The following is a 25,972-nucleotide window of genomic DNA, read 5'->3' on the forward strand; positions in this document are numbered from 1 at the left end:
ACAAATATTACAAAAGATTTCCTCTTAAGAGGAAATAGATTTTTAACACATTTTAAATTTTAAAAGTACATCTGATGGAGGGAAAAAAGGATATCTGTTGGAACAATCTGAGTCGGAGTAAAGCAATAAGAATGACAACTGCCATGCAATGAAGCACATTAACTGTGAGTTCATAATTAAACTATGCAAATAAGCAAAAAACCTCATTGGTTACTTTTGGAGGAACCGACTTTTTTTTTTTTTTGGTCTTTTTAGGGCTGCACCTGCGGCATATGGAGGTTCCCAGGCTAGGGGTCGAATCAGAGCTGTAGCTGCCAGCCACAGCCACAGCCACAGCAGCGTGGGATCTGAACCATGTCTACTCATGGCAATGCCGGATTCTTAATGCACTGAGCAAGGCCAGGGATTGAACCTGAATCGTCATGGATACTACTCGGGTTTGTTACGGCTGAGCCACACTGGAACTCTGGAACCAACTATTGTATTGAAAACTGATAAATAAAAGGAGAGAACCGGCATTTATCCTACCTTCCCTCTACAAACTATACTTCATGACAACCAAACAGTTGGTAAGAGAAAATTCTCTTTATGGAAGTTTTCTAGTAAGTAAATCAAGAAAGAATAAGAGAATTTGGGAGTTCCTATCAAGGCTCAGCAGAAACAAAACTGACTAGCATCCATGAGGACACCAGTTCGATCCCTGGCCTCGATCAGTGGGTTGAGGATCCGGCGTTGCCATGAGCTGTGGTGTAGGTCGCAGACGCGGCTTGGATCTGGCATTGCTGTGGCTGTGGTGTAGACCAGTGGCTACAGCTCCAATTCAACCCCAAGCCTGGGAACCTCCATATGCCACGGGTGCAGCCCTAAAAAGACAAAAAAAAGAAAAAAGAATGAGAGAATTTGAAAATCCTAATTTTTCAAACTGTGTTGATCTAGGCAAGGATCACTCATGGCTCGATGGCTGCTAAGATCGTAAAAAATAGAAATGTTCTTTGTATTTCCTCCACATTTATTGTGAGATGTAGAAATTTGAATACACTGAGGTTTGATTTTTTTATTTTCAAGAGGGGTATTTATAAATGTATCCTGCCATGTGTCTGTTAATGGAAGTATATGATATGATTCCTCTTTAAATTAAAAAAAATCTGAATCTATACCTGATAACTTTATACAAAAGAAAAGAATCGGTTAAATAATATCATGGATGTATAGTCAGCTAAATTTAGACCTTGGATAACTCTATAGGACATACAGCCTGATTTCTTTAACAAATGAATTGCAAGGGAGAAAAAAAAGAGAGAGATGGGAGGGAATGTATCAATTAAGACAGATTTAAGAGATAATCAACCATTTGTTATGAACAGGCCTTATTTAGATTCTAGTTCAAACAAACTTTTAAAAAAAGTATAGGACAGTTAGGGAATTTTAAATACTGAGTGGATCTCTAATAATGTTAAATTTAATATTTAACAATAAGTCATTGTTAATGTTTTTAGGTGTAATAGTAATACTATGGTTATGTTCGCCAAAAGTCCTTCTCTTTGAGATATCTGTACTGAAATGGTTGAAGTGGAAATCTTAAAAATCTGACATCTATGCCTATATGCACATAAAAATCTGTGAAAGGATATGGAAGGGATTTCTGATGATGTGTTACTTCTGGAAAAAGAGCTAGGGTCAGGATGCGAGAGAAGTGAACTTTCAGACAGTTCTTTATGTGGTAATACTTTTTCAAAGAACTAACCAAAAAATGTATTAAATATGACCAAAAAAATTAATTTAACCTTGAAATGTTTATTTGGGGGCATGAGAAGGCAAAGACTCATTACCGAGCATGTGGATGGGTTAACCCAGACCCATACTGCTCCAAGTAGGCCCCAGGACAGTGGGCCCATCCCTCTCCCTCCCAGCCAGAATCTGGGAGACAAGCACAGAGACATTTGAGAATTACAGGCCTTGATAACCTGAGTGCCAGCTTTTCAAATACTTTGATTATACTGTTTTGGAACTTTGGAAATCCATAGGGCAAAAGTACTCCCAAATTGAAATTCAAAGCAGCGCAATTCTGAAAGTCTGAAAAGGCCTTTTTTTCTAGATTTGCTGACAATGATTGAATCCGCAGATGTCACTCTGTGATACTGGGAGCATCCTTGTCTCGCTTTTGGAAAGGCAGACTCTGCGGCCGGCGTTGTCACATAGAAATATTCATGATTCTCTTGTATTTAATGAAAATAATTTTTCCTTTACTTCCAGTGCTTATTAAAAGTATGCCTTTGATTAAGCATTCTTTGCTTTTGTCTTTGTTTTTCTCTTCCCCCAGCATCATTGACAAAGAAGTTTCATTAATGGCAGAAATGGATAAAGTTAAAGAAGAAGCCAGTAAGTAGACACATCGTTGTTTGATTAGGAGCCTCGCAATCGGGAGTAATCCATAGTTCAGCTTGACCATGATAAGGATTCTGGGTGGGGTCCTAAAATTCACACTGAATTCCAGGTTCATGAGCTCTGTGGCCTTAGGCAAGTCACTTAGCCACTGGGAACCTCAGTGACCTCCTGTGCCCAAAGGATAGAGTAGTAGCACCCACTGAGTGCCAGGCAGAGCACTGGCACTCAGCAAAAAAGAGGTGTCAGTGGAGTTTATTTAAAGTCCAAGAGAGATGCAAGCTATTACATTTGGAGTGGATGAAGCAATGAGATCCTGTTGGATAGCACAGGGAACTATATCTACTGCCTGGTGATGGAATGTGATGGAGGAGAATGTGAGAAGAAGAATGTATGTGAGACTGGGTCACTTTGCTGTGCAACAGAAAATTGACAGAACACCGTAAACCATCTATAATGGAAAAAATAAAAATCATTTTTAAAAAAGTCCAAGAGGGCTTTTATGCATATGAAGAACTACCTGTTAATCTATATACATTACCATATTTAAAATAGATAATCAACAAGGACCTACTGTATAGCACAGGGGACGCTACTCAATATTCTGTAATAACCTGTAGGGGAAAATATATGAAGAAGAATAGACGTATGTATAACTGAATCCCTCTGCTGTATACCTGAAACTAGCGCAACATGGTAAATCCACTATACTCCAATATGAGAAATTTTTTAAAAGAACTGCTTATAGTTAATTGGGTTTTAAATATCATTGAATTTAGTATAAAATTTTAAAACACAGTTTTTAAGCCTTCACAATTTACAGATCTAGCTATACTACTCATACAATCAATTTCACTTGTTTTTTCTCAAGTTTCAACTCAAGTTTACCCTATTAATTCCCCCTAAAAAATGAGTCCCACTTGAAAGCTACCTTAATTCCCCTTAATATTTTGAATTACATTTATAAATGTAATATATCTGATGTCCTTCAAGCACTTCAGATGCCTGACAAGGCAAACTCCCAAACCTAACAGGCGAAAGTATTCCAAGCTCTTAAGCAACTCATATTAAGATTAATAATTCAAACTGAGATGTGTACGAAGTGAAGTTCTCTTAAAACACTCCGGTTCTGTTAGTCAAATTCACTGACACCTGCCAACTTAACACCTCAGAAGTAAATCAATTAGGTGTTTTAAATTGAAATCACAAGTGTGATTGCTTAGTGTACAAAATGCTCTGTATTTAAATAATGAACACACTGCCGACCATCTTGGTCACTGCAAAACTTCTTCTAAATTTAACACGAAATATTGGTACGCTGGGTGTGATTTCTTTTACTATTTTTATACCAATTTCTAAACCTTTCCACTGTGGTAAAGTTTACCCAACAGCCAGTAGGGTGGATTTGCCATCTCAAATAGGCTGAGGTTCATGGATTGGAGATGTCAGTTGAGGCAGGATTGCTCAGTCCGAGTCAACACAAATGGACATGCTGAGCCCTCTTTTATTACTAAATTCAATCTGCTATGTTAATAAGGACCCCGAGACCATATTTTTCAGCTGGGATTTAGTTTTATGAACCTTATCTCCTGGGCATTTCAAATTCTTCATCCTTACCCAAATTTTATCTCATAAATTGGGTAAACAGCAATCTGCACCCCCAACCAGGTTTCAGCTAAATTCCCAGATTTTTCATCCTTTCAGTGTTTTTCTTGCCCGGCCCTTGGACATAATTCGATAGCCATTTTTATGAAAAATAGCTATTATTATTTTGTTACACAGTGTTTCTAAAAACATTTTAGAATCTGAAGTACAGCAGTTTTTATTAAATAAAACTAAATGTGACCCAGGGCTAAGCTGTGGAATATTTAGGTAATTACACAATGCCTTCGATTGTGAAATTATTTTCTTATGAAATTTGTTGATTTCTTCAGCAAAAGTAGATTGCCCCATGGCCTGGGATTTTCCCAGTTTCTCAGGTAAAGCTTATTTTCTCATTTCAGTTTCATGATCTAATGATAAAAATGCTAACAGCCATCACTGACACAAATGTTTCTCTAGCACCAGAATAGACAATTACTAGCCTATCACTTTCTCCAAGGTTAACAAAGGACCTCAGATTTCAAGCGCTCGTTCTTCCTTCTTGGGACAATAATATTAAGGCCCAAGACCTGTGAAAGTTGGAGCATTTCTGGAGTGCATCCCCATTTTAAAAACTAATTCAATCAGGAAATATTTATTGTGTGCTTCCTTTTGTGCTAAGTTCTGGGAGGACAAACAGCAAACAGGTAAATCTGAGACCTGCAGTTGTGGAGCTCTGAGGCTAGCTAAACAGACTGGATTGGTTGACAGGGCTTTCTCTCACTTCAAGAATCCTGGTCATGGTTTAGAACTGCCCAGAGCCCTGGGAAAGCCAGTCGCTTACCTTGGAAGCAAACAGAACTGAATTCAAATCCAAGCTCCACCCCTTTACTGGCTGGTGTGACCTTTAACTATTTTCAGAATTTCTCAAAGTGAGTTTCCTTATCAGAAAGGGGGCATGAGAATAGGATCTGTCTCAAATAGTTACCGTAAAGATAAAAGGAGAAGATTCGGGAGCACGGTACCTGACACAGTGTCATCTCAGTAGAGAAGTTAGTCCAGCACCCTCAGTAAACAGAGGTCAAAGGGGTTATGCAGCGTCTCTCAGGTGACATGTCTAGGTCAACCATGTCTTCTCCACCCATAGAAGGAACCATTGAGTTTCTTCTCACAAAGGGCTGACCTGTCTTCACGACCACCATTTTGAGCTTGCTTATCTATGGTCCCAAGAGTATTTCCATGTTTTCCATCTCCTGCACATGATATAGACCATACTTCCCCAATTATAACATAAGTTCCTCTATCCCTCGTAGCACCTAACACAAAGCTGAGAAGACTGTGGGTACTTCATTGTATTGTCGTAGTTAAGGCAGTATCTATAGGCTATGGGATCCAAGATTAATGAACATGAATGTAATTGCCACAAGAGGAAAGTATATTCTTTGTAAACTTTATGACTATATTAATAATATAGTAATATTAAATTAATAAAACACTTTATTAATAGTATTTGTAGTTAGGAATTTTTAGTGTACTCTTCCAAACAGTGCACATAGTCTATTTCATTTGGTTCCATAATAACCCTACAAGGGGTATATGATTATTACATTTTACAGATGAAGAAACTAAGGATACTGCAGTGCTATGATCTCAAACTTTGCCTACCCAGGGAATCAGAGGCCTAGACAGGCAAGTTCTTGGAGTGTCAAATTTACTAGAGATGGGAAAACAAAACAAAACAAAACACGTTGATTTCTATTAACGGGAGCAAAGATCGACTCTGAAGGAAAATGCAAAATTTTCACAAGAATTTTTAAGGAATCAAAGGGATTTCAAGGAATCTTTGTGCTTGAAGCACTTCTTCTGCCCTACTTCCTGGCCTACCACACCAGGATTTCAAGCAGCCCCCCTGCTAAGGAGTTTTATTTGAGAAGCCCTAAAATTTTCCATGGTTCAAGTCATATGAATGAGCTTCCAATATGTTCCAGAAACTTGAAGGAATTTATAAATTCTTTTGAGCAAATGGATTTCAGCATATCAGATACTGTTTATAAAACCACAAAAATAATACTAATTGAGTCTTGAATGCAGTGAAAAATCTAAAGCTGTACGGAACTCTGGCCCTCTACATATTTCTGAAAGGATTATGCTTTCAAAACATACTTATTATTCTACCTTAAATTATAGGACCAATGAATCTTGGAACTGATCTGTTTTATTTTTGCTTTTTGCTTCTGTGATTGATGTTTTTGAGGTGAAAATGTTGGCTTCCCCTAAAGAATATTGGCTTTAGATCTCAAGTTTTAGGGCTTTTTCATAAAGAAAGTCTTTGAAATGTTAACGAGACTATATGTAAAACTCATCCCAACTCTTGCTGATGCAAAATATTCATTCCCACGCACATTTGCATGAGTGTAAACTCAGAATTTATTGGTGATCTTGCACCTGCATTCCTATTTTAGGGTCCATTTATTTCTATTTCTATAAAATCTCTTGTTTGGTGTGAATGCCCAAGTTCTACTTAATCAAAAAGAACAATTACCCCTAATTGTCACCAGTCTCACAAATGATGTTAAGAAAAGTCAGCTCTGTTTAACCATGTCATCCCTTGGGGTCTGCTGACCCCTTTACTAGCTGCTCATCAAAGCTGGGCCTTCAGAATTTCTTATTCATCTTTGCAAGAGGGACGTATCTCGTTTCATCTTCCTACTCAAGAATCATTTTCTCAGTCTTTAGTCCCATCCATATGTTGAATTATAATGGGAACTAAATAATCAATCAAAGGTATGAGTTCTAGATATTAAGTGGCCCCTGTAGAAAAGGAATGTCTGCCTTTCTTTGCAGATTCCTTTTAAGTAACGAATTGATTCACTCATTGGAATCCTTCATTCAGCAAACATATTGGGCACCCACTGTGTACCAGGTCCTAGGTATCCTGGACACTGAGAACTACATGTGCAGTGTCTGCCAATATTGGAGATGCCTTCCGAGGGCAGGCAGGTAACATTAACAAGCCATGCAGGGTGGGGTAGGGGCAGGGGAGTGGTGGATCAGGGCACACTGAACATCGTGCTGTATCTAAAAAAAGGCAGAGACTTCTCAGCTCTAGCTAGTGGTTGGTTGCCATGTGGGATGCTGGCCAACTGTGGCCAGAAATAACAGTATTTTAAAAGCAGCCAGAAATCCAGCTTTCGAATGGAATCACTTAATTTTCAAATGTAGGCAGTTAATTTGTAAAAATAATGGGTGGGCCAAACAAAATATGTGTACCCCGTGGGCCACCTTTTTGTGACTTCCTGTCTGACCGGGTAACCCAGGAAGTCATTCAGTAATATACTGTCTGTGTTCGGATGAAATTCCTTTTCCTCCCATCATCAGGACAGGTTTTTCGCCAGCTCCTCTGTATTCCAGAATGCTACCAGACACAGCTCAGGCTTTGCCCAGCTACATGGGATTGTAAATGGAGGTCAAAGTATGATTAGAGCAGATCGGCATATGATTTGGCCTTATGAGCTATAGATTAGTTATTTTATTGACATCAACAATGGTTTTAGCATAAAAATATATTTCTCAGTCTGTCTGTAGAATGGTTTATAGTTTGCAGGAAATCTTAACTCTTGATTGACTCTTGACTTCTTTGAGGGTTTTCAAAGTGACTATTTTGGACATTTATAAATTAAGAACTCTTACAATCAGAAATCACATTGTTTGGGAGTTCCTGTCGTGGCGCAGTGGTTAACGAATCCGACTAGGAGCCATGAGGTTACGGGTTCGGTTCCTGCCCTTGCTCAGTGGGTTAACGATCTGGCGTTGCCGTGAGCTGTGGTGTAGGTTGCAGACGCGGCTTGGATCCCGCGTTGCTGTGGCTCTGGCGTAGGCCGGTGGCTACAGCTCTGATTCGACCCCTAGCCTGGGAACCTCCATGTGCCACGGGAGCGGCCCAAGAAATAGCTAAAAAAAAATAAATAATAAATAAATAAATTAATTAATTAAAAAAAAAAGAAATCACAGTGTTTGGCTGGGATGTGTGCTGTGGATCTGGTCTAATAAAGCAGCTGACCCTTGCTCAGCCAAGAATGGATTCAATGAATTCAATGTGCATATCATATCAGTTAGATGGACTTTTGTTATAACTCAAAAATCCTTGTCCAAAAGAAATGAAAGCAATTCATATTCCCGTGACTGGCATGAGAAAATTACAAGTCTGTCTATTATAAAATCCAATTTCTTATTTAAATTTCACCCAATGTGTTTCATTGCCATTGAGCTCCATGATCTTTTGGGAAACACACACACACAAGTTAACATGAAGGCTCCTACCTCTACTTGAACCTTTGGTTCACCTGACAGGTGTGTGATACGGATGCCAAGAACTCTCTCGTGTCTTCTCTGCATGTTCAAATGCTAAAAAGTGCACATGAATCCAGCTCAAGCTGGATTTGACTCACCCTTGAAATTTTTCCATTTTGGACACCTATAACAAAGACAAGACACTCTGATCTGGAACTTCTCTCTGGTTGCAAAATGGAAACACATCTGCAGCGTAGCAAAAGCAGAGGCATTTTTTTAGCTCACAAAAAAAGCTAATAAAGTAAAACGTATACGTCATATTTCAGTAACACAGCTGGTTGCCCTAAATGAATACATGGTAAAGTTCAGAGGGTTTGATGCTGTTAGAATTGAATAGCACAGCACATATTCTTCACCTAAAACCGAAGGGTGGTTTTCACTTGGTGGACTCCCTGTCTTTGCAATGTCATTTAGATAGGATTTCAACGTTTCCTTTCTTAGAGATAGTTATTCTCAATAATGCACAAATCTAAAGGTCCAGATTAAGTAAGCGAGGAATTCCCTGGTGGCTCAGCAGATTAAGGATCTGGCGTTGTCATTACAGCAGCTTGGGTCACAGCTGTGGTGCAGGTTCAATCTCTGGCCTGAGAACGTCCACATGCCTCAGGCGTGGCCAGAAACGAAACAAACAAACAAACAAAAAACCAAATTATGTTTTGGTTAAGAAACTGAGATCAGATACCAGTGAGGAAAATGAAGGAAGACTGTGGGTGTACAGTGAATCAGAAAGGATTGGGTTTGGTTTGGGGCTTGGTGGATAAAGACATAAGGAAATGAGTGGTAGGTAATGAGCGCCAAGGGCAAACCCACCCCGTGACCAACTCCGAAAACAATCCTGGCCCAACAAAGGGATCAGTCTGTGGAGGGAGAACTGATTCCAAGAAATTAGGTCATTTAACATGGTTAAATCTTCAGCCTTAATGTATTATTCCTTCTTATTTGGCAGTGGAAATCCTGACGGCTCGTCAAAAGAAAGCAGAAGAACTAAAGAGACTTACTGATCTAGCCAGTCAGATGGCAGAGATGCAGCTGGCCGAACTCAGGGCAGAAATTAAGGTCAGTTCTAAAATATCGCAGCCTGGACCTTGAGCCAGAGTTCTGATCCCCATTATGTTTGTTCTGCATCCACAGAGTGCCTCTCTCTGAGGATCTAACATCATACACCCTGCTCTCTTTTACAGGGTTGAAATAAAGAATACATAAGGGTAGAGAACCACCTAATCACTGTGTTTAAATATACTGTGGGTTGAAGGGATATATCATTACCGAGGAAGGTACGAGCTATTTTCTTAGTCAGTGGAACTGACCCAAATAAAATGAATTCAACCATAAATTATAGCTTTGATGGGGGATATTATTTTCACTATACGTAATTCATGAGTGCGCACATAAACACATGTGAATACACACTAAGTAGGAACTTAGTTTAACAGTATGGATTCTAAAGAACGCATAATATGTGGAGACTTCTTGCCTATATCCTTTTCTAGCTTACTTGCCCTTTTATTAAGAATACCACCCACAAATAGGTATTTATTGGATTTCTTCAGTTGCACACAACGGAAACTGACCCTGGCTAACCTCAAGAACAAGTAGAATTTGAAAGCATACAAGCATAGCTCACCAAAGCAGAGTGTGCTCTGAAGAAGTCAGGCCATATTTGGGCAAAAACCCGGTCAGCCATCTGGGTAATGTAGGCAGCAGTAATTGCCAGACTCTCTTCCGGGCACTGTCAGAGTGCGTGACCTCTGGATGTCATCTTCTGGTACCCCTTGTGCCACCCCATTTGATTCAACTCCCAAGGAGAGAGATTCTGATCGGCCTCCACTTGGGTCACATCCATCCTTTGGCCAAGAGATGTCTTGATTGACAGGCCCACCGATGCTCTGGATCTTTGAAACTGCCTTGGGGTACAGTTAATTACCAGAAAAAGAAATTGCTACCAGAAAGGCAAACATAAGGATCTACAACAAAATAGGAAGTTATGATTTACGAATTTTCCCTTATCCTCTTTTGCCCCAATGTACTAAACCTACACACAGGCACACACATTCCAGCTTCTGGCTGACTTCTGGGGAACTAGTCTACTTCACAGTCACATTTGCTGCTAGCTCTATAAGTAGGATTGTCTGCTCACCCCAGCATAAAACTGGTTGAGTGCAGGAGAAAGTGGCAAGTGACTTTTTGGTCCCCTCTGCCCTGGTTTGGCTTGAAAGGGAGCCCCATGGGGATGAACTTCTTCTGAAGGTCCTGAGATGTTCCAGAGGCCTTTCCCTTCTCACTTGCTCTCCTGGTCTTGGCTGCCTCCAACCAGCCAATTGCAATTTCCCTCCTGACTAGTCTTTCTGCTTCCATTATCCCCCTCCAGCCTGGTCACCTACCTTAAATCTCAAGCTATTAGAGCGGATCTGGTCCCCCCCATTATGGTCTCCTGTTCCCCTCAAAATAAAATCTGCAGCGTACATATTCCAGCATCCATCTCCCCCTCGTTCGAACATCAAGTGAGGAATATGAAGTTGCCAGCTCCTGGTCTATTGAAATCCACTCATCTTCCCACTTTCATTTCTACTTCTCCAAATCCCATTCATCATAAATGGTTAACAGCCCAGGCTTTGGAGTGCAACTGCCCAGCTCTTACAACCTTGGATAAATTACGTATTCCCTCTAATTCTTAGAACCTCAATTCCCCCTCTGTAAATTAGAGTTAATAACAGTGCTGACTTCATACTAATATGATCAGATGAAAATGAGATTATCAGCTAAGAATTTGGCCCATGTCAGGGAAATAGTTTTCAATGTTTCTTTTAATGTTCCAGCTCAGGGCTTCCTCTTACACAACTGTTTCCCCATTCTCCTCAGTAGGAAAGAATTCCTTCCTCTTTTATGTTCTTAAAGCACCTACTACCTTCTAGTGTGCACAGTGGGTATGTCTCTCTTGACATTTGGTTAACTCCCTGGTAAACTCGCAGAGGGACCAAGCCATCGTGGTTTCTGTATTTCTTCACTCTGTCGTCCACATATAGATCTTAATTTTAAACGAATTGAAAAGTAATCTCTCTCCCACTTCCTTTAACAGCACTTGAAATTCTACCATTCAAGATAATGGTTTCCAGTTAGTAAGCCTTCCTGGACTTCCTGATTCCCAATTAAAATGGAGACAGACGTCTAGGAAGGATAACATGCTTTCTCATGAGGGATGATACCTTAGCAGGCCATTGACCAGATTAGGAAGGCTACCAGAAGGCAATCGAAAAACTTGCAGCAGGACAGGAAGTGCTAGGAGGAGAGCATGGGGTGCAAAAAGGTTAAGTCGATGAGTCCAGACGCATATTTTTGCCCTTGTCACAGCTTTGTCTCAGCCCAGGCAAGGGAAAGCCAGGATCCACATATATTCCCAGAGCAAAATGGTGATCATTCTCAAGGCAGGTCAAAACCAAGCCGGCTTTAACAGAGCCTCCCAGGGATGGAGTTGGCACGCTTCCCACCTGGGGATGCATTCACACCACGAGTGGAGGCGGGAGAGCCGCGTGGATGGGTCTGCAGTGTGCCTCAGCCTTGTCTGTATGTAATCACGGGGCTCCTGTCTCTTCCCTGCAGCACTTTGTCAGCGAGCGTAAATATGATGAAGAGCTCGGGAAAGCTGCCCGGTTCTCCTGTGACATTGAACAGCTAAAGGCCCAAATCATGCTCTGCGGAGAAAGTGAGTTTTGCATACTTGCTAAATAATTCTGTGTGAGTAAGCTTGGTGCTGTTTGGAGCTGCTTTCAGAAATGTCAGGTGTGCGGTTCCCCCGGGGGCTCAAGGGAGGTCTAAAGAGATGTAATGATCTAAGGTCATGACACAAGTCATGAGAAATGTCAAGATCTGAACTTCCAGTCTTCAAATGCCACTGCCCATCACTAAATCCCCAGGATTTATTACGTGGAACAGAACAGGTCAACTAGTGTATACCTTTTGCAAACTTTTCTTAAGTGCTGCCAGATCAACCGCCTTTCTGATTTCAAACAGCCTGGTTCTACAGAGATGGGTTACAGGAGAGCGAATCTCTCTAATAAGTCTGGAAACAATGGGCTATTGTCGTGAAGGGTCCAGCTGTCGTGTGTGTGTGTGTGTGTGTGTGTGTGTGTGTGTGTACGTGCATACACTGCCCAGCACTGCCTGAGCCTCTCCTTTAATTAGAGCAGTTAACATGCAGCACGATTGGCTGATCCTTTCCCCCCTACTCCAGCCCACCCGCCAGGGGAGGTGGGAATGAGCACTAAAGTGGCTTCAAGGACAGCCTCAAGGAGGAAAGAAGGACTGGTGAAGGACATGGAATATCCATAGCCTCATAGCGAGCTGAAAGACTGAGATTTGGATGCACTGGTTTGCAAAGTGAGAATTGCTTTTTTCTTCTGAGTAGAAAAAAATATAAGCTTGATCTAAAAATTACAGAACTATATTAAATAGAAGGTGACATTACTTTTGTGGAACCCTCACACTTTATATGCCTCTATAACCAACTGTGCAAATTATATAGTGTATGTAATTATCCTACATCCTATCATGTACTATATATTCCATGACATACATAGTAAGAGAATTTGCTTTTATCCTTTCGCGATACGCGGCTGACATGTTCCCATGCCAGTATATTTAACCCATAATTTATTTAAGTACAACTGACATAATCAGCCCCTTGATTGTTGACATTCGGGTTGCTTCCAGTTTTTCACTGTTAAAACAACACTGCTGCGAGCATCTTTGTTCACATATCTTAGGCAATGATCTGAATTTGGGGCTGCATCTCTTTTAAATTATTTCCTTTTTTTCTATGTACTCCCTTCCTTATGAAAGAATCTCATTGGCCATGATCCATCCCTAGATTTTGCCCCCATCTTCTAAAAAACCAGACTATCTGGTTGGAGGAGATTTAACTGCCCCCCCCCCCCGCCTCGTTTCCACTTCAGCCTGATAATGGGTGAGACCCTGATGCCAAGAGCCTCTGTCACCGCCTGAGGCGGGGAGGGCCATCCAGCATCACCTGCTCTCCTCCAGAGCACTTCCAGTGCCATCTAGCGGGAGGAACCATCCCTCCCCAAGTCCCAAGTGTCCACATTGGAATTTGGAGCCTCCCATGTTGGAGACAATAGTTCTTCGAAAGGCCCTTTCCTTCTCAGCTTTGTTGAGAGCACATTGAAAGCCGACAGCTACTGAACCAGAAATAGCAATGTGTTCCCCCCTCCAGCCCCCCTGGCCAAGAAAGCGAATCTAGTTAGCCCAAGAGCCACTCAAATCCCCTGGTCATGTCTGGACAGCCCCCAGTGTGCCATCCCACCTTACCTGTAAAATGAAGGGACTAGAAATACATCCCTGTCCTTTCCATGTCTAATGTTCCATGATCCCTTCTCACACTCCAAATCCTCGGGAAGAATGCCAGGATTAAGTCTGATCCAACACAGGTAGCAGAGAAAATTGCTTTTAAAAACTGGTGACAATTTTTTTCAAGATTCAGAGGTCTTGCTGTCCAGCCTGGCAGTCCAGTTCTGGTGAACTGTGTGAGGGAAATCATGACTATATCCTTGAATTGATTCCCTCCAGCCTTAATGCAGCATAATCACATGAAACCATCCTATCAGAAAGCACCCCTTTCAAAACCAGCAGGAAGGGTGATAATAAACATTGAACAGATCTGCCCGAGCCCCGCCGCGGCTCTGATTAGCCTGTGTTGACTTTTGCATTGGATTGTTGCAGATTTACAGTGGGGCTGTCAAAAATGGAATTGATAAAAAGCCAGATAATGTACCTCTAACGGACTACACAAGATGCTTTGGGGCACCTTTGGGGCTGGCAGGGCTGGCCCTGAGGTTGAGGGATACTCACAACCCTGGGTAACAAGATTCCTGACACCCAACATCACCCATTCCCATGCTCTCAGAATACCCTGGCTCTGGTGTGCAAGGTGTCTGTGTACCTCTAGGTTTTTCAGCAGTGCTGCAACACAAACTGCTCTAGGGATCTGACAAGAATGGCAAAAAAGGGTTTGGTAATGGGGAACCCAAGAGGCAGAGTGCATTTGTGGAGAGGGCTGAAAGGGCACTTCAGAATTTACTTATCCTTCTTCCCTTGATGGTTCTAACCTCAGGAATAACATTAAAGTTGCTCAGATAGCAACTTTATTCCCTATAAATGTCTCCCATCTTAAATGACTATGCTGTTTAGTAATTCTCAAAGAATATATTTGGTCTACCCCTAACCCTCACCCTACAAGTCTAACCCTAACCCTAACCCTAACAAGTCTAACCCTAACCCTAAGTCTAACCCTAACCCTAACCCTGTCTAACCCTAACCCTAAATCTAACCCTAACCCTAACCCTAAGTCTAACCCTAACCCTAAATCTAACCCTAACCCTAAATCTAACCCTAACCCTAACCCTAAATCTAACCCTAACCCTAACCCTAAGTCTAACCCTAACCCTATATTTGGTCATCTCCAAGCACCAAGACGCCTTTTCAAACATCTTTCAGAAAGAAAAAAAAAAAAAAACCTTTCCTTGATGTTTTTATGAAGCTCTTGCCAAATTTCTTTGTCTCCTAGTGGATTATTGAGGCTGCTGTATTCATGGCACAGCCCCTAACACCAAGCACTTTCTTGTTGCAGTTACACATCCAAAGAACAACTATTCCTCAAGAACTCCCTGCAGCTCCCTGCTGCCGCTGCTGAACGCTCACGCAACCACCTCTGGAAAACAGAGTAACTTCACCCGAAAATCATCCAGTCACACCAAGCCCTCTGAGGGGAAGGCAGCAAACCCCAAAATGGCGAGCAACCTTCCCAGCACTGCGGACAGCTCTCACCAGACCGCACCGGCTAATAAGCAGGTACACTGTCCAGGGAGGCCACCTTGCACTGCCTCCCAGGGTCCCACAGACCCTGGTGCATTTCCTGGGAAAGAAACCACTCCGCATGTTTGCAGAAAACAGCCACTGCTTGTCACACCCAGGCTCCGCCCATCCCCAGCAGCAGCCTGACCTCCAGAGCCGCCATCTGCCTGGCTGGCCTCACCAAGCTCCCTGGTCCGTCCAGACCCCATGTCATAAGCACTTACCCCTGTGGAGGAAGTGATCTTCTCACACTTGACAGCATTAGCAAGTGAGACAGCTCTTCTCAAGTCTTGAGGACAACCCTGGTCCCCATAACTGGCCCACACGTGGCAGGGACTCACACAGACATGGGGACAAGATTCAGAACCTGGCCATTGACACTACTGGAAGAAATCCAGCATGTTTTTTTTAAAGATTTTCTTTTAAACAAATTTTCTTCTTTTTTAGAGTTGCACCTGCTGCATGTGGAGGTTCCCAGGCTAGGGGTCCAATGGGAGCTGTAGCCACCGGCCTACACCACAGCCACAGCAATGCCAGATCCAAGCCATGTCGGACCTATACTGCAGCTCTTGGCAATGCCGGATCCTTAACCCATGGAGCGAGGCCAGGGATCGAACCTGCATCCTCATGGATACCAGTCAGGTTTGTTTCTGCAGAGCCACCACGGGAACTCCTTTAAGATTTTTTAATCCCCATTTATGTTTTGTGTATTTATAAGAGGCCAAAGGTAGCTCAAACTTCTCTTTCTTCTCTTGGGCTTTCAGTAAAGAAAATCCATTTCAAGATGACATTATTAATTCTTATCTACTACAGGCCCTAAAAATAGAAGTGTCCAAAGGACAGGCTTCTCTCCTTCTACTTCTCCACTAAATCCTTGAGAAGTGCTTTCCCCCTTATCGATAGAGAAGGAACAAGAAATGGGATTTGATGATTCAGAAGTTGGACATGCTGTAAAAAGACGTTTTTCATGAGCTCTAAGGAAGAGAGCTTGAATAAAGAGACTTTTTTTTTGTTGTTAAGCATTTCAAAGTGTTGGATTTCTAACAAGTGCCCTGTTGGATTGTGTGGCCTTGGTCTTTTAGAATTCTCATTAGTGATTTGGGCAGGCATGTCTCTGGCCCCACATAGCTTCATGAACTTTAAAATAGCACTCTGACAAGGAGTATTTCATACATCCTTAGATTTAAGATCATCATAAAATCCAGTTCACTTGCCATCCAAATACATCTTCACAGCTTTTTGTTCTTTGCTCATTAAACCCCATACTAAAATTAAGTCCAAAATTTAGTCTGAATTTCTGTCACAATTTCTTCAAAAACAAGGGAGGCCAGATTAAATGCTATCCATGTAGATAACTTTTTCAGCTCCCTGTTTTATCATTTTTAGCAAAGCACTGCAGGCGATGACTCATTTAAATTTAAAAATATATCTGAGGAGTTCCCATCGACTCAGTGGAAATGAACCCAACTAGCATCCATTAGGATGTGGGTTTGATCCCTGGCCTCACTCAGTGGGTGAAGGATCCAGCATTGCCATGAGCTGTGGTGTAGGTCACAGACAATGCTCAGATCCAGCATTGCTGTGGCTTTGTAGCTGGTGGTTACAGCTCCAGTTGGACCCCTAGCCTGGGAACCTCCATGTGCTCAGGGTGCAGCCCTAACAAAACAAAAATTTTAATTTTTTATTTATTTTTTTATTTTTATTTTTTTGCCTTTTCTAGGCCCACACCCGCAACCCACAGCCATAGCAACGCCAGATCCGAGCCAAGTCTTCGACCTACACCACAGCTCGTGGCAATGCCGGATCCTTCGAACCCAAGGCCAGGGATCGAACCCACAATCTCATGGTTCCTAGTTGGAGTCATTAACTACTGAGCCACGACAGGAACGCCAAAAATTAAAATTAAAAAAATAAAAATAAAAATAAAAGTATATCTGAGCCTGAGAAGGGCCTGGGTCCTGGGCCCTGTGCTTTAGAGTGAAGCCTCGTGGTCCTCGCCCAGCCACGGCCCACGGCCCTCCCTATGGAGTGAGACCAAGATGTGATTACCTAGAATCTACACTCTCCCTTCTGGAAGGGCTCCAAGTACTCAAGATCCTGGAATTCTATTCCCAAATGGCCCCACCCTTACTCTCAGGGTCTGTTTAGACTGCATCCCTGGATTCACCACCCGGAGGGCTGGCCCCACTACCAGTCTGCATACCCCTAGGTCCAAAGAGTGAGTATATGCAGGTGTGTGGCTGAAGCGCAGATGTGCAGGCTGGAGTGTTCGCGCTCCAGTATGTAAGGCTCCTCACAGGGCAGGACGAGCCAGAGAGGGGAAGAGACAATATTCAGAGGCATGGTACGTGGGCCTGGGCCCTGAGGAACCAGGGGCAGGTCTGCCCTGCACTGGCACCATCCAGTCACAATGCACAAATGAAGCACTTTATGTATCTGTAACGCATAAAATCACGTATTTTCGCAGTAGAGGTTTGATTTTCAAGAAAAGGTCTGTGTTCATGTCACACACGACTTATGAATCTTGTCAGGAGGGAATACGTGAAGTGGGAACCATTTTCTAACCGAAGATTTTGGGCAAGTCCCTTAAAGCCCGTGTCCTCATCTATAAAATGAAGCACATAATAGCTCTCTTAAAAGGTGACTGTGATGATAAATGCAGGACGTAGGGTGAGGCCTCTTGCCTGGTGCCCAGCACGCTTAAGCACCCAATAACTTGCTATCCTTGACCTCAAGGAATTCAGAAACCTTTCTCTGGAGTTCCTGTCGTGGCGCAGTGGTTAACGAATCCGACTAGGAACCATGAGGTTGGGGGTTCGATCCCTGCCCTTGCTCAGTGGGTTAACGATCTGGCGTTGCCGTGAGCTGTGGTGTAGGTTGCAGACGTGGCTCAGATCCCATGTTGCTGTGGCTCTGGTGTAGGCTGGTGGCTACAGCTCCGATTAGACCCCTAGCCTGGGAACCTCCGTATGCCGCAGGAGCGACCCAAGAAATGGCAAAAAGACCAAAAAAAAAAAAAAAGAAACCTTTCTCTCGTTCAAGGACACACAGGCTACCCCACTGCTTCCTTTTTACTCATCCATTTATTTTCTTGGTCGCTGATTTGTTGAGGGTGTGGGTTTTTCAGTCTGATGCTTCAAAATTCGTTGGTGGAGAACCACAAAAAGTTTAGGAATAGAGGTGTGAGGAGTTCCCCCTTGTGGCTCAGTGGTTAATGAACCTGACTAGTATCCATAAGGACGTGGGTTCAATCCTTAGCCTTGCTCAGTGGGTTAAGGATCCAGCGTTGCCATGAGCTGTGGTGTAGGTCACAGACTTGGCTCAGATCTCTCGTTGCTGTGGCTATGGCATAGGCCAGATCTGGTGTTGCTGGGGCTGGGGCATAGGCCAGCAGCTGTAGCTCCAACTAAACCCCTAGCCTGGGAACCTCCATATGCTTCAGCTGCAGCCCTAAGAAGACAAAAAAAAAAAAAGAAAAAAGAAAATACACGTTACTGCTGCAAGATCTACCAGGGACACCTCATCATCCCTGTATTTATCCAAGATAGTATTTCTGAAATGTGGTGTTTGTATTTTATTTCAAATAGAAAAGCTGCATTAGAGATGAAAAATTACTAACAGAATTTTACATATATGTATATATGTCATGAGAATTCGTATTCATAGCTATACAGAATGTCCCAGGAATGCTTAGAGAATCATCATTTCCCTACCTCTGTGTTACATTTCATTCTATTTTATTTCAAGCATACTTTCTGGGTTTTATTTGGCCTGGTTCTTGAATTTTCTACCTTATACTCCCGTAGCCTCTCTTTCAACATCAGTGATTTTCTTGGCATTCCATTTACAAGACAGTCTATTGCTGTTTCACAGTTGAGGATTTTTATCAGCTTGACCTCATCTGCATGTCGTCACATTCTGCTGGGGTATAAAAAAGCTTACCTGGGGCTTAGAGATTTCGTTTCCCTGATGTCTTCTGGGGTTTGTTGGCATCTAATGCCTACTTTTTTTTTTTTTTTTTTTGGTAGAATGGATCTGCTAGTCAACGACGAAGATTTAATCCGCAGTATCACAACAACAGGCTGAACGGATCTGCCAAGCCACAGGGCAGTGGTAACGACACCGACCCGATGGGGAAAGGCAACAACCGCCATGAACACAGAAGACAGCCACACAACGGCTTCCGTCCCAAAAACAAGGGCGGCGCCAAAAACCAAGAAGCCTCTTTGGGGACAAAGACCCCCGAGGCCCCGGCCCATCCAGAAAAGCCCCGGCGAAGGCAGCACGCTGCAGACAACTCGGAAGCCAGGCCTTTCCGGGGAAACGTCTCCAGGGTTTCACAGTGCAATCTCTGCCCCACGAGAATAGAAGTTTCCACGGAGGCTGCCGTCCTCTCTGTCCCAGCTGTGACATTGGTGGCCTGAGCTCGGAGAGAAAAAAAAGGAAAGAAAGAAAAGCAGTTTTCACTCAGTCTTGGATCCCCGCCCGAGGTGCTGACCCAGTTCGCTGCCAAAAGAGAGTCAGTCTGAATCTACAAACCCTGTACGGCTGTGGCATCCTGTCTTAATCATTTTTACTAATTCTAATAATCAGCTCTAGCTTGCTTCATATCTTCCATGGCTTTGCTTGATCTGTTGGCGCTTTTTCTCATCAGGACATTGCAGCATTTTAGCCAGGCAGTATTTACTCATTTGTTAGGAAAATGGAGGTTGTGGCTACAGATCAGAGGCTCAGTAGCAACCTATGTTGTAGCAGTGACGTCAATCCATTGATCGTCTTTAGAGAGTTAATGTGGAAAACAAAATTCTTATTGATCAGACAAACATGATCTGCTGAAGACACGTGCGCTTTTGTAGAATTTAACATCTGGTGTTTTTCTGAAAAATATATATATACATATATTGCTTTATTTGAAACAAATTAAAATATGCTGCATTTGATACCTGGCTGTTTTTTTTTTAATTCAGGCCCACTTTGTGATCAAATGTACATGTAGTACTTTCAAGAGAACTCTAGAGACTAGAGGTTGTGGCACAGAGCTCCATACAATACAGTTTCTCTGGGGACAAGTATCCTATCGGAACAAAGAATGCCTCATAATGGCCCTGCCAGTACCTTACACGCATATAGATGGATGTAACACCCCAGTCATCTCAGACACCACGTGATAGGATGGAAGTATTGGCTGCAAGTCACATAAACCTCAGCTCAGCCTAGTTTAAACAATAAAGGAAAAGTATTGGGAGTCCTGGTTGTGGCTCAGTCTCTGTCATGAATCCGACTAGGAACCATGAGGTTGTGGGTTTGATCCCTGGCCTCGCTCAGGGGGTTAAGGATCTGGCGTTGCCGTGAGCTGTGATGTAGGTCAAGGACACCGCTTGGATCCGAGTTGCTGTGGCTCTGGCGGAGGCCGGCAGCTATAGCTCCGATTAGACCCCTGGCCTGGGAACCTCCATATGCCGCAGGTGTGGCCCTAGAAAACACACACACACACAAAAGTATTGGTTCTGTGACTGAACAGCCCAATGTCATGGTATGCCTCGGGTCCAGTTGGATCAGGACTCCAGCTCCTTTCTTCTGATTATCTCAGCACTCCCTTTCTCCTTAGGCTGACATTATGTTCAGAATGGTGGCAGAAAGCTGCCTCACTCCTCAGATTCACGTCCATCTCCTGCACTGTCCAGAAGAAAAGAAGCTCTCCAGGCAGCATCCCCATGGAGCAGGTATCTTTCTCAGAAGTCCAGCAAGGGTCTTGCATATCATTGGCCCAGACAACTGGTAGGCTTGTCCCGAGACTGATCAGCAAATGAGATGTGCTAATTAGCATAGACTAATCAGAGCCCACCCCACAAGCCGGGATGTGGCTGGCCCCCCAGAAGCACAAGGATGTGTGGACAAGGACTCCTGTTACTGAGAGAGACTAGATATAGGAGTGGGGGTAGGGGACACACCCTGAGTAACTCCAAGGGCTCTGTCTTTGAGTACAAAGCAATTGAGTTTGGCCACTGCATCCATCAAATTTCCACGTGTCTTACAGATTTGTTGGCCTCTTTTGAGTTCAAATGCTTATTTTCAGTTCAATGTTAACATTTTCTCTGGCAGCCCAGGTTCAGTGGTTCTCTTCCACGGAGCAGCCCTGAGCAGCTGAGCCTGCACACCACGCAAGCATCCATTTCTTCTTTTGCCAAGTGCGGGAGGATGTTTGCTCTCCCCGGAGAGAACTTTCTGAGATCTCTGGGTGTACTCGAAGATTTAATAGGAATTCTAAATGTTAAGTCACATTCCAGGAAGGAAGGAAGAGTCGTCTGTTCAAATAAGAAAGATAAATGTTCAGGACCGTTTATTCCATCTGAGGCCCTGGATTTATATTCTACAAGACAGAAGGACTTTGCACAAATTTTGTATACCAAGACTTGGCTCCCCACAGAAAAATGGCAGTTTAAATGGGACAGCTTCAAAGATGAGTCAAACGAGTCTCGAAACAGGAAAGCGATGGATCTGTCAGGTCAGAGCACCCCTGCTTTCGGATGCCCCCACCCCCAAACCTTGACACATCCACTCACGTTGTTCTTGGGGTTAAGAAAGCTCAGTCACATTCCCGAACACATAGCAAACACTCCAGGTCGCTGAAAAGAAACAAAAAAGAATGCTAAGAACTATTCAAACCTGTTTACATTTTTTTCCTGGATTTGGCCTTTCTTGTAGACGCCGGGCATGTAAGCGTTTACCAATTTGCATTTTTGAAATGATCATTTCAATATTTTAGGGCCAGTGTCAGACCATTGAAATACCATATAATATATCTTCATCTGCTCTGGTGGAATCATTGGTGTGATCCTAGAAATCTGGGTTGAATTCTGCCATTCTTTTCAAATGTTTTAAACTTCGGAAAAAAAAAAAAAAATCCGTGGGCCATGAACACACTGATCTCTCTCGTTAATACACAGTTGCCAGAAGAATATTCTTCTCTCTCTCAGACATTTCTCTAGTAGAGGCTAAACCATTTGGATACCCATGAAGACTGTATCACTTCAAAACTCACCTACATTGGACCAGCAAGACCATGTGTTAAAGGCATGTAATTGGGACCTCAACAGGGAGTTCCCAACGACATTCCACTTTTATATTTTATTTGAGAATCTCTACATACTCCAGCTCTGTCCCAGTGAGCCTATTCTAGGGGTGCTGAAGGCAGCAAAGCTCAGAAAGTTAAACACAAGTTGGAACAAAATTCACCCTCAGTAAAGGCCATACAAGAGTTCGGGGAAAGACACATGAAACACACTCTAGATCCAATGTAAAGCTCAGTTCAATTTTGCTGGCATTTCAAAAAGAGATTTTTAACTTAACATTCTTAGGGACAAGACATCAAATGAGGTTAGTGGAGAAAGTTCGAAGAGCAAAAGCGACTTGAAGATTTTTGCCAAAGTGAGAGATTTGGGGATTCCGACTCTGAAAGCCTCACTCTCCATTTAACCATAAGAACAGGGATTCCAAGGCCTGGACAGCTCTTTTCCTAGGGCAAGGCAGGTTTTTTTCTGCGGGTGGGGTGGGGTGGGGGGATAAGAGTAATTGATGGGGAAGTGCCTGAATTCAACACTACCTTTGACTAAGCTTTCTCCTTCCCTCCATCCCTCCCTTTAAAGATGCTATATCCCATGCTGCCTGTTTAGAGTGCCCTCTTGTGTCTAGAGATGGTAATATTTTCATTTCTCAGCAGACATTCCAGGGATAGCAGCCATAAAATACGAAATGGCACCTTTTTTAAACCATATTTGCTTCAGACCCCACACCTAAGATTCAGGTATAAATGGGCTAGGATTCCCCCAAGTACCAAAAAAAAAAAATGAAGCTAAAGAGGGAAGAAAAAACAGTCACTTGCTCCCAAATTTCCTTAATAAACTATGTAATAGCAAAAGGTAATAAATAAGAGAGTTTCCATTGTGGCTCATTGGGTAGAACCCAACTAGTATCCATGAGGATGTGGGTTTGATCCCTGGCCTTGCTCAGTTGGTTAAGGATCCAGAGTTGCCACAAGCTGTGGCATAGGTTGCAGGTGCCGCTCAGATCTGGTGTGGAGGTGGCTGTGGCATAGGCTGGCAACTGCAGCTCCAATTCGACCTCTAGCCTGGGAACTTCCATATGCCATGGGTGTAGCCGTATTAAAAAATAAATAGTAAAAATAACAATAAATAATTATTGTTCAGCTGACTAGTACACTGCTCTGCCATTTTCCTGAAAGTGCTGAGCTACCTTAACTGGTCAAATTTGGTGAGAAAAAATATAAAGAGTTGCTAGGTCCCAGAGTGTCTCTTGTTACCTCAAGAACTTAAAGCACCATTTTAATATTATTCATTGCAAACTTTAAAAGAATTTTGTTTTCATTCCTTTGCTTTTTCCAACAAACCTTTATAAATCCCAAGGAAGTTTCTGTCTATTCTTAGTTTCCAAAAGCCAAGTCCCCAGTCCTTGGAGGCAGATCAGCCCAAACCAGAGTTTAATCTCATTACAGCAGCCCCTCAGGCAAAGGCGCTCTGTCTGGACCCAGTTACACTATCAGAGAATGCACAAGGTTCTCATAAATCTTTTTGGTGATTTTCAGAGCCCCCTTGTTTGTGAACTCTGCTTCTTCCCAGAGCTCAGAGGTGCTTTCTGTGCCACCACTGAGTTCAAATTTCACGGGAGAATTTACCACACACAGTTTTTAGAAAATTAAATTCAACGGCAAATTTGTTTGAGAGAGTATGTAGATTTCTGGCAGAAAAAAAAATACATACATATATATTTATATATATATTTCAGAACCACGACTGCAACAATGACCAAAGAATCTCTACAGAAAGTAAATGTAAAAAGCCTTTCCTGTCAAAAACTGAAAACTACCGTAACTTCAGGTGCTTACGTTTGAGTTAGATTCACCCATTCCTAGGCTTTTGAGAGAAGACACTTTCGGTAAATTATTATTATTATGTAAAAAGCTGATCAAATACCATCGTTATCCCACTGCTAAAGCCAGACAGACAGTAGATACTTAATAAATATAAGGAAGAGAGGGCAGACATGAAAGAATGACCAACTCTAATACCTCTAGAAAATTCTGGAGTCTAAATGGCTTGTTCAAAATAGTGCAGTAAGTCAAGCCTAGAGAAGATGAGAAGAGAGCAGAGCAGCTAAGTTCCAACCCTTGCAGACTGCCTGCATTCACACCTGAGCCCTGCCACCTCCTGCCTGGGTAAACCTGGGTGCATTTCTCAACATCTCAATACGTCCGTGGGTAAATGGGACCAGTAACCATGTTTGTCTCCAAGGGTTGAATAAGTTAATATTTGCAAAGTATTTTGGAATAATGCCTGGCACTTTGTATGGAGACAGTAACCACAGAGTAATGTGAATGGGGACACTTCATAAATTTATATGAGGAAGTTTACACAGAGAGAAATGTAATGTATATAAGAAGCAATAATAACAAGGGATTAGTAATTGAGGAAAACAGAATAGCAGATAATGGGATGGTTATACTAGAGCTTGAGACAGAAGAAAGAACAAGTTTGGGAGAGCCTCCCACCCCTGCCCATCCCTGCCCCCCAAGGCTGAGGTTCTGACCCTGCTGGGGAGGGGATGGCTGTGGCACTAGAGACCAAAAAGCTCACTGAGGTGCTAGCCAGCAAGAAGCCCACTCAGGGCACTGGGGAGCTTTCCCCAAGGAATGGGGAGGTCAACCCATGGAGGCCAAGCCATGGAGGTTCCACCAGCAGGGGTGACACTGAACTCCTTGGGACTCCTGCTGGGGCGCCAGCAGAATTTGGCAGGAAGCTTCCAGCAGGAGTGCTGTCCAGTAATCTGGGGAGTCAGCAGGGAGACCCACAGGACTGGAAGCTGCAGCTACTGGTGTAACTTGGGCCTGTGGGGGTCCCACACCCCCAACCAGGTACCTGCTGCAGGAACAAGAACAGAGGGGCATGTGCTCCTCCTGCCCTGACCCTCCAGTGACAAAGCCGGTCAGCTAAAGGGAAGCGCTTATGGGGTCCAGCTCCAGGATCACAAGCAGGGCAGTGAAGAGCAGGTTTGGAACCAGGAGGCAAAGAGTTGATATCCTTAGAAAGCCCTTTAAGAGTATTTGACACATATGGACTGCCTGCTGGGGTGCAGTGGAAATGAATCCAACTAGTATCCATGAGGATAGGGGTTCAATCCCTGGCCTCGCTCAGTGGGTCTAGGACCCAGCACTGCCATGAGCTGTGGTGTGTGTAGGTCGCAGATGCGGCTTGGATCCCGTGTTGCTGTGGCCGTGGCTGTGGCCAGCAGCCATAGCTCAGATTCAACCCCTAGCTTGAGAGCTTCCATATACTTTGGGTGTGGCCCTAAAAAGCAAAAAAAAAAAAAAAAAAAAAAAGAATAGTGTTTGACAAATAAATCATAGCTCTGCAGCACACAGACACCTCTATGTCCTATCTAGCTCTTGTCTGGGGAGTGGCAAGCTCCTATCACAAGGGGTCTAAAAAGGGGTCTAAAACAGGGTTTAAGGGCCTGGACTCAAGGAAGATGACATGCATGTGGCTCCTGCCTCTGCCTTATACTGGATGCTGGGGAGCTTACCAAACCCCTCTGTGCTTCAGTTTCCCCACCTGTAAAATGGGGATAATAGGAGTTCCATCGTGGCTCAGTGGTTAACGAATCCGACTGGGAACTATGAGGTTGCGGGTTCGATCCCTGGCCTTGCTCAGTGGGTTGAGGATCTGGCGTTGCTGTGAGCTGTGGTGTAGGTTGCAGACGAGGCTCGGATCCTGCATTGCTG

General features: G+C 43.2%; 1 protein-coding gene across 5 annotated transcripts in view; it reads left to right on the plus strand.

Moving 5' to 3' along the window:
* The window catches only part of SPATS2L (spermatogenesis associated serine rich 2 like), a 182,307-nt gene extending 162,190 nt beyond the window's left edge, over window positions 1-20,117 (plus strand). For all 5 annotated transcript variants that reach the window (XM_047773174.1, XM_047773173.1, XM_047773172.1 and 2 more), the window contains 5 exons: window positions 2,321-2,379; window positions 9,260-9,369; window positions 11,911-12,013; window positions 14,954-15,174; window positions 19,206-20,117. In XM_047773174.1, the coding sequence (XP_047629130.1) occupies window positions 2,321-2,379; window positions 9,260-9,369; window positions 11,911-12,013; window positions 14,954-15,174; window positions 19,206-19,601 (889 nt within the window). In that variant the 3' untranslated portion in view covers window positions 19,602-20,117. The remainder of the gene's footprint in view (window positions 1-2,320; window positions 2,380-9,259; window positions 9,370-11,910; window positions 12,014-14,953; window positions 15,175-19,205) is intronic.
* The last annotated feature ends 5,855 nt before the right edge of the window (window positions 20,118-25,972 follow it).

The sequence above is a fragment of the Phacochoerus africanus genome, chromosome 3 (assembly GCF_016906955.1).
Source record: "Phacochoerus africanus isolate WHEZ1 chromosome 3, ROS_Pafr_v1, whole genome shotgun sequence".
Classification (NCBI taxonomy): Eukaryota; Metazoa; Chordata; class Mammalia; order Artiodactyla; family Suidae; genus Phacochoerus; species Phacochoerus africanus.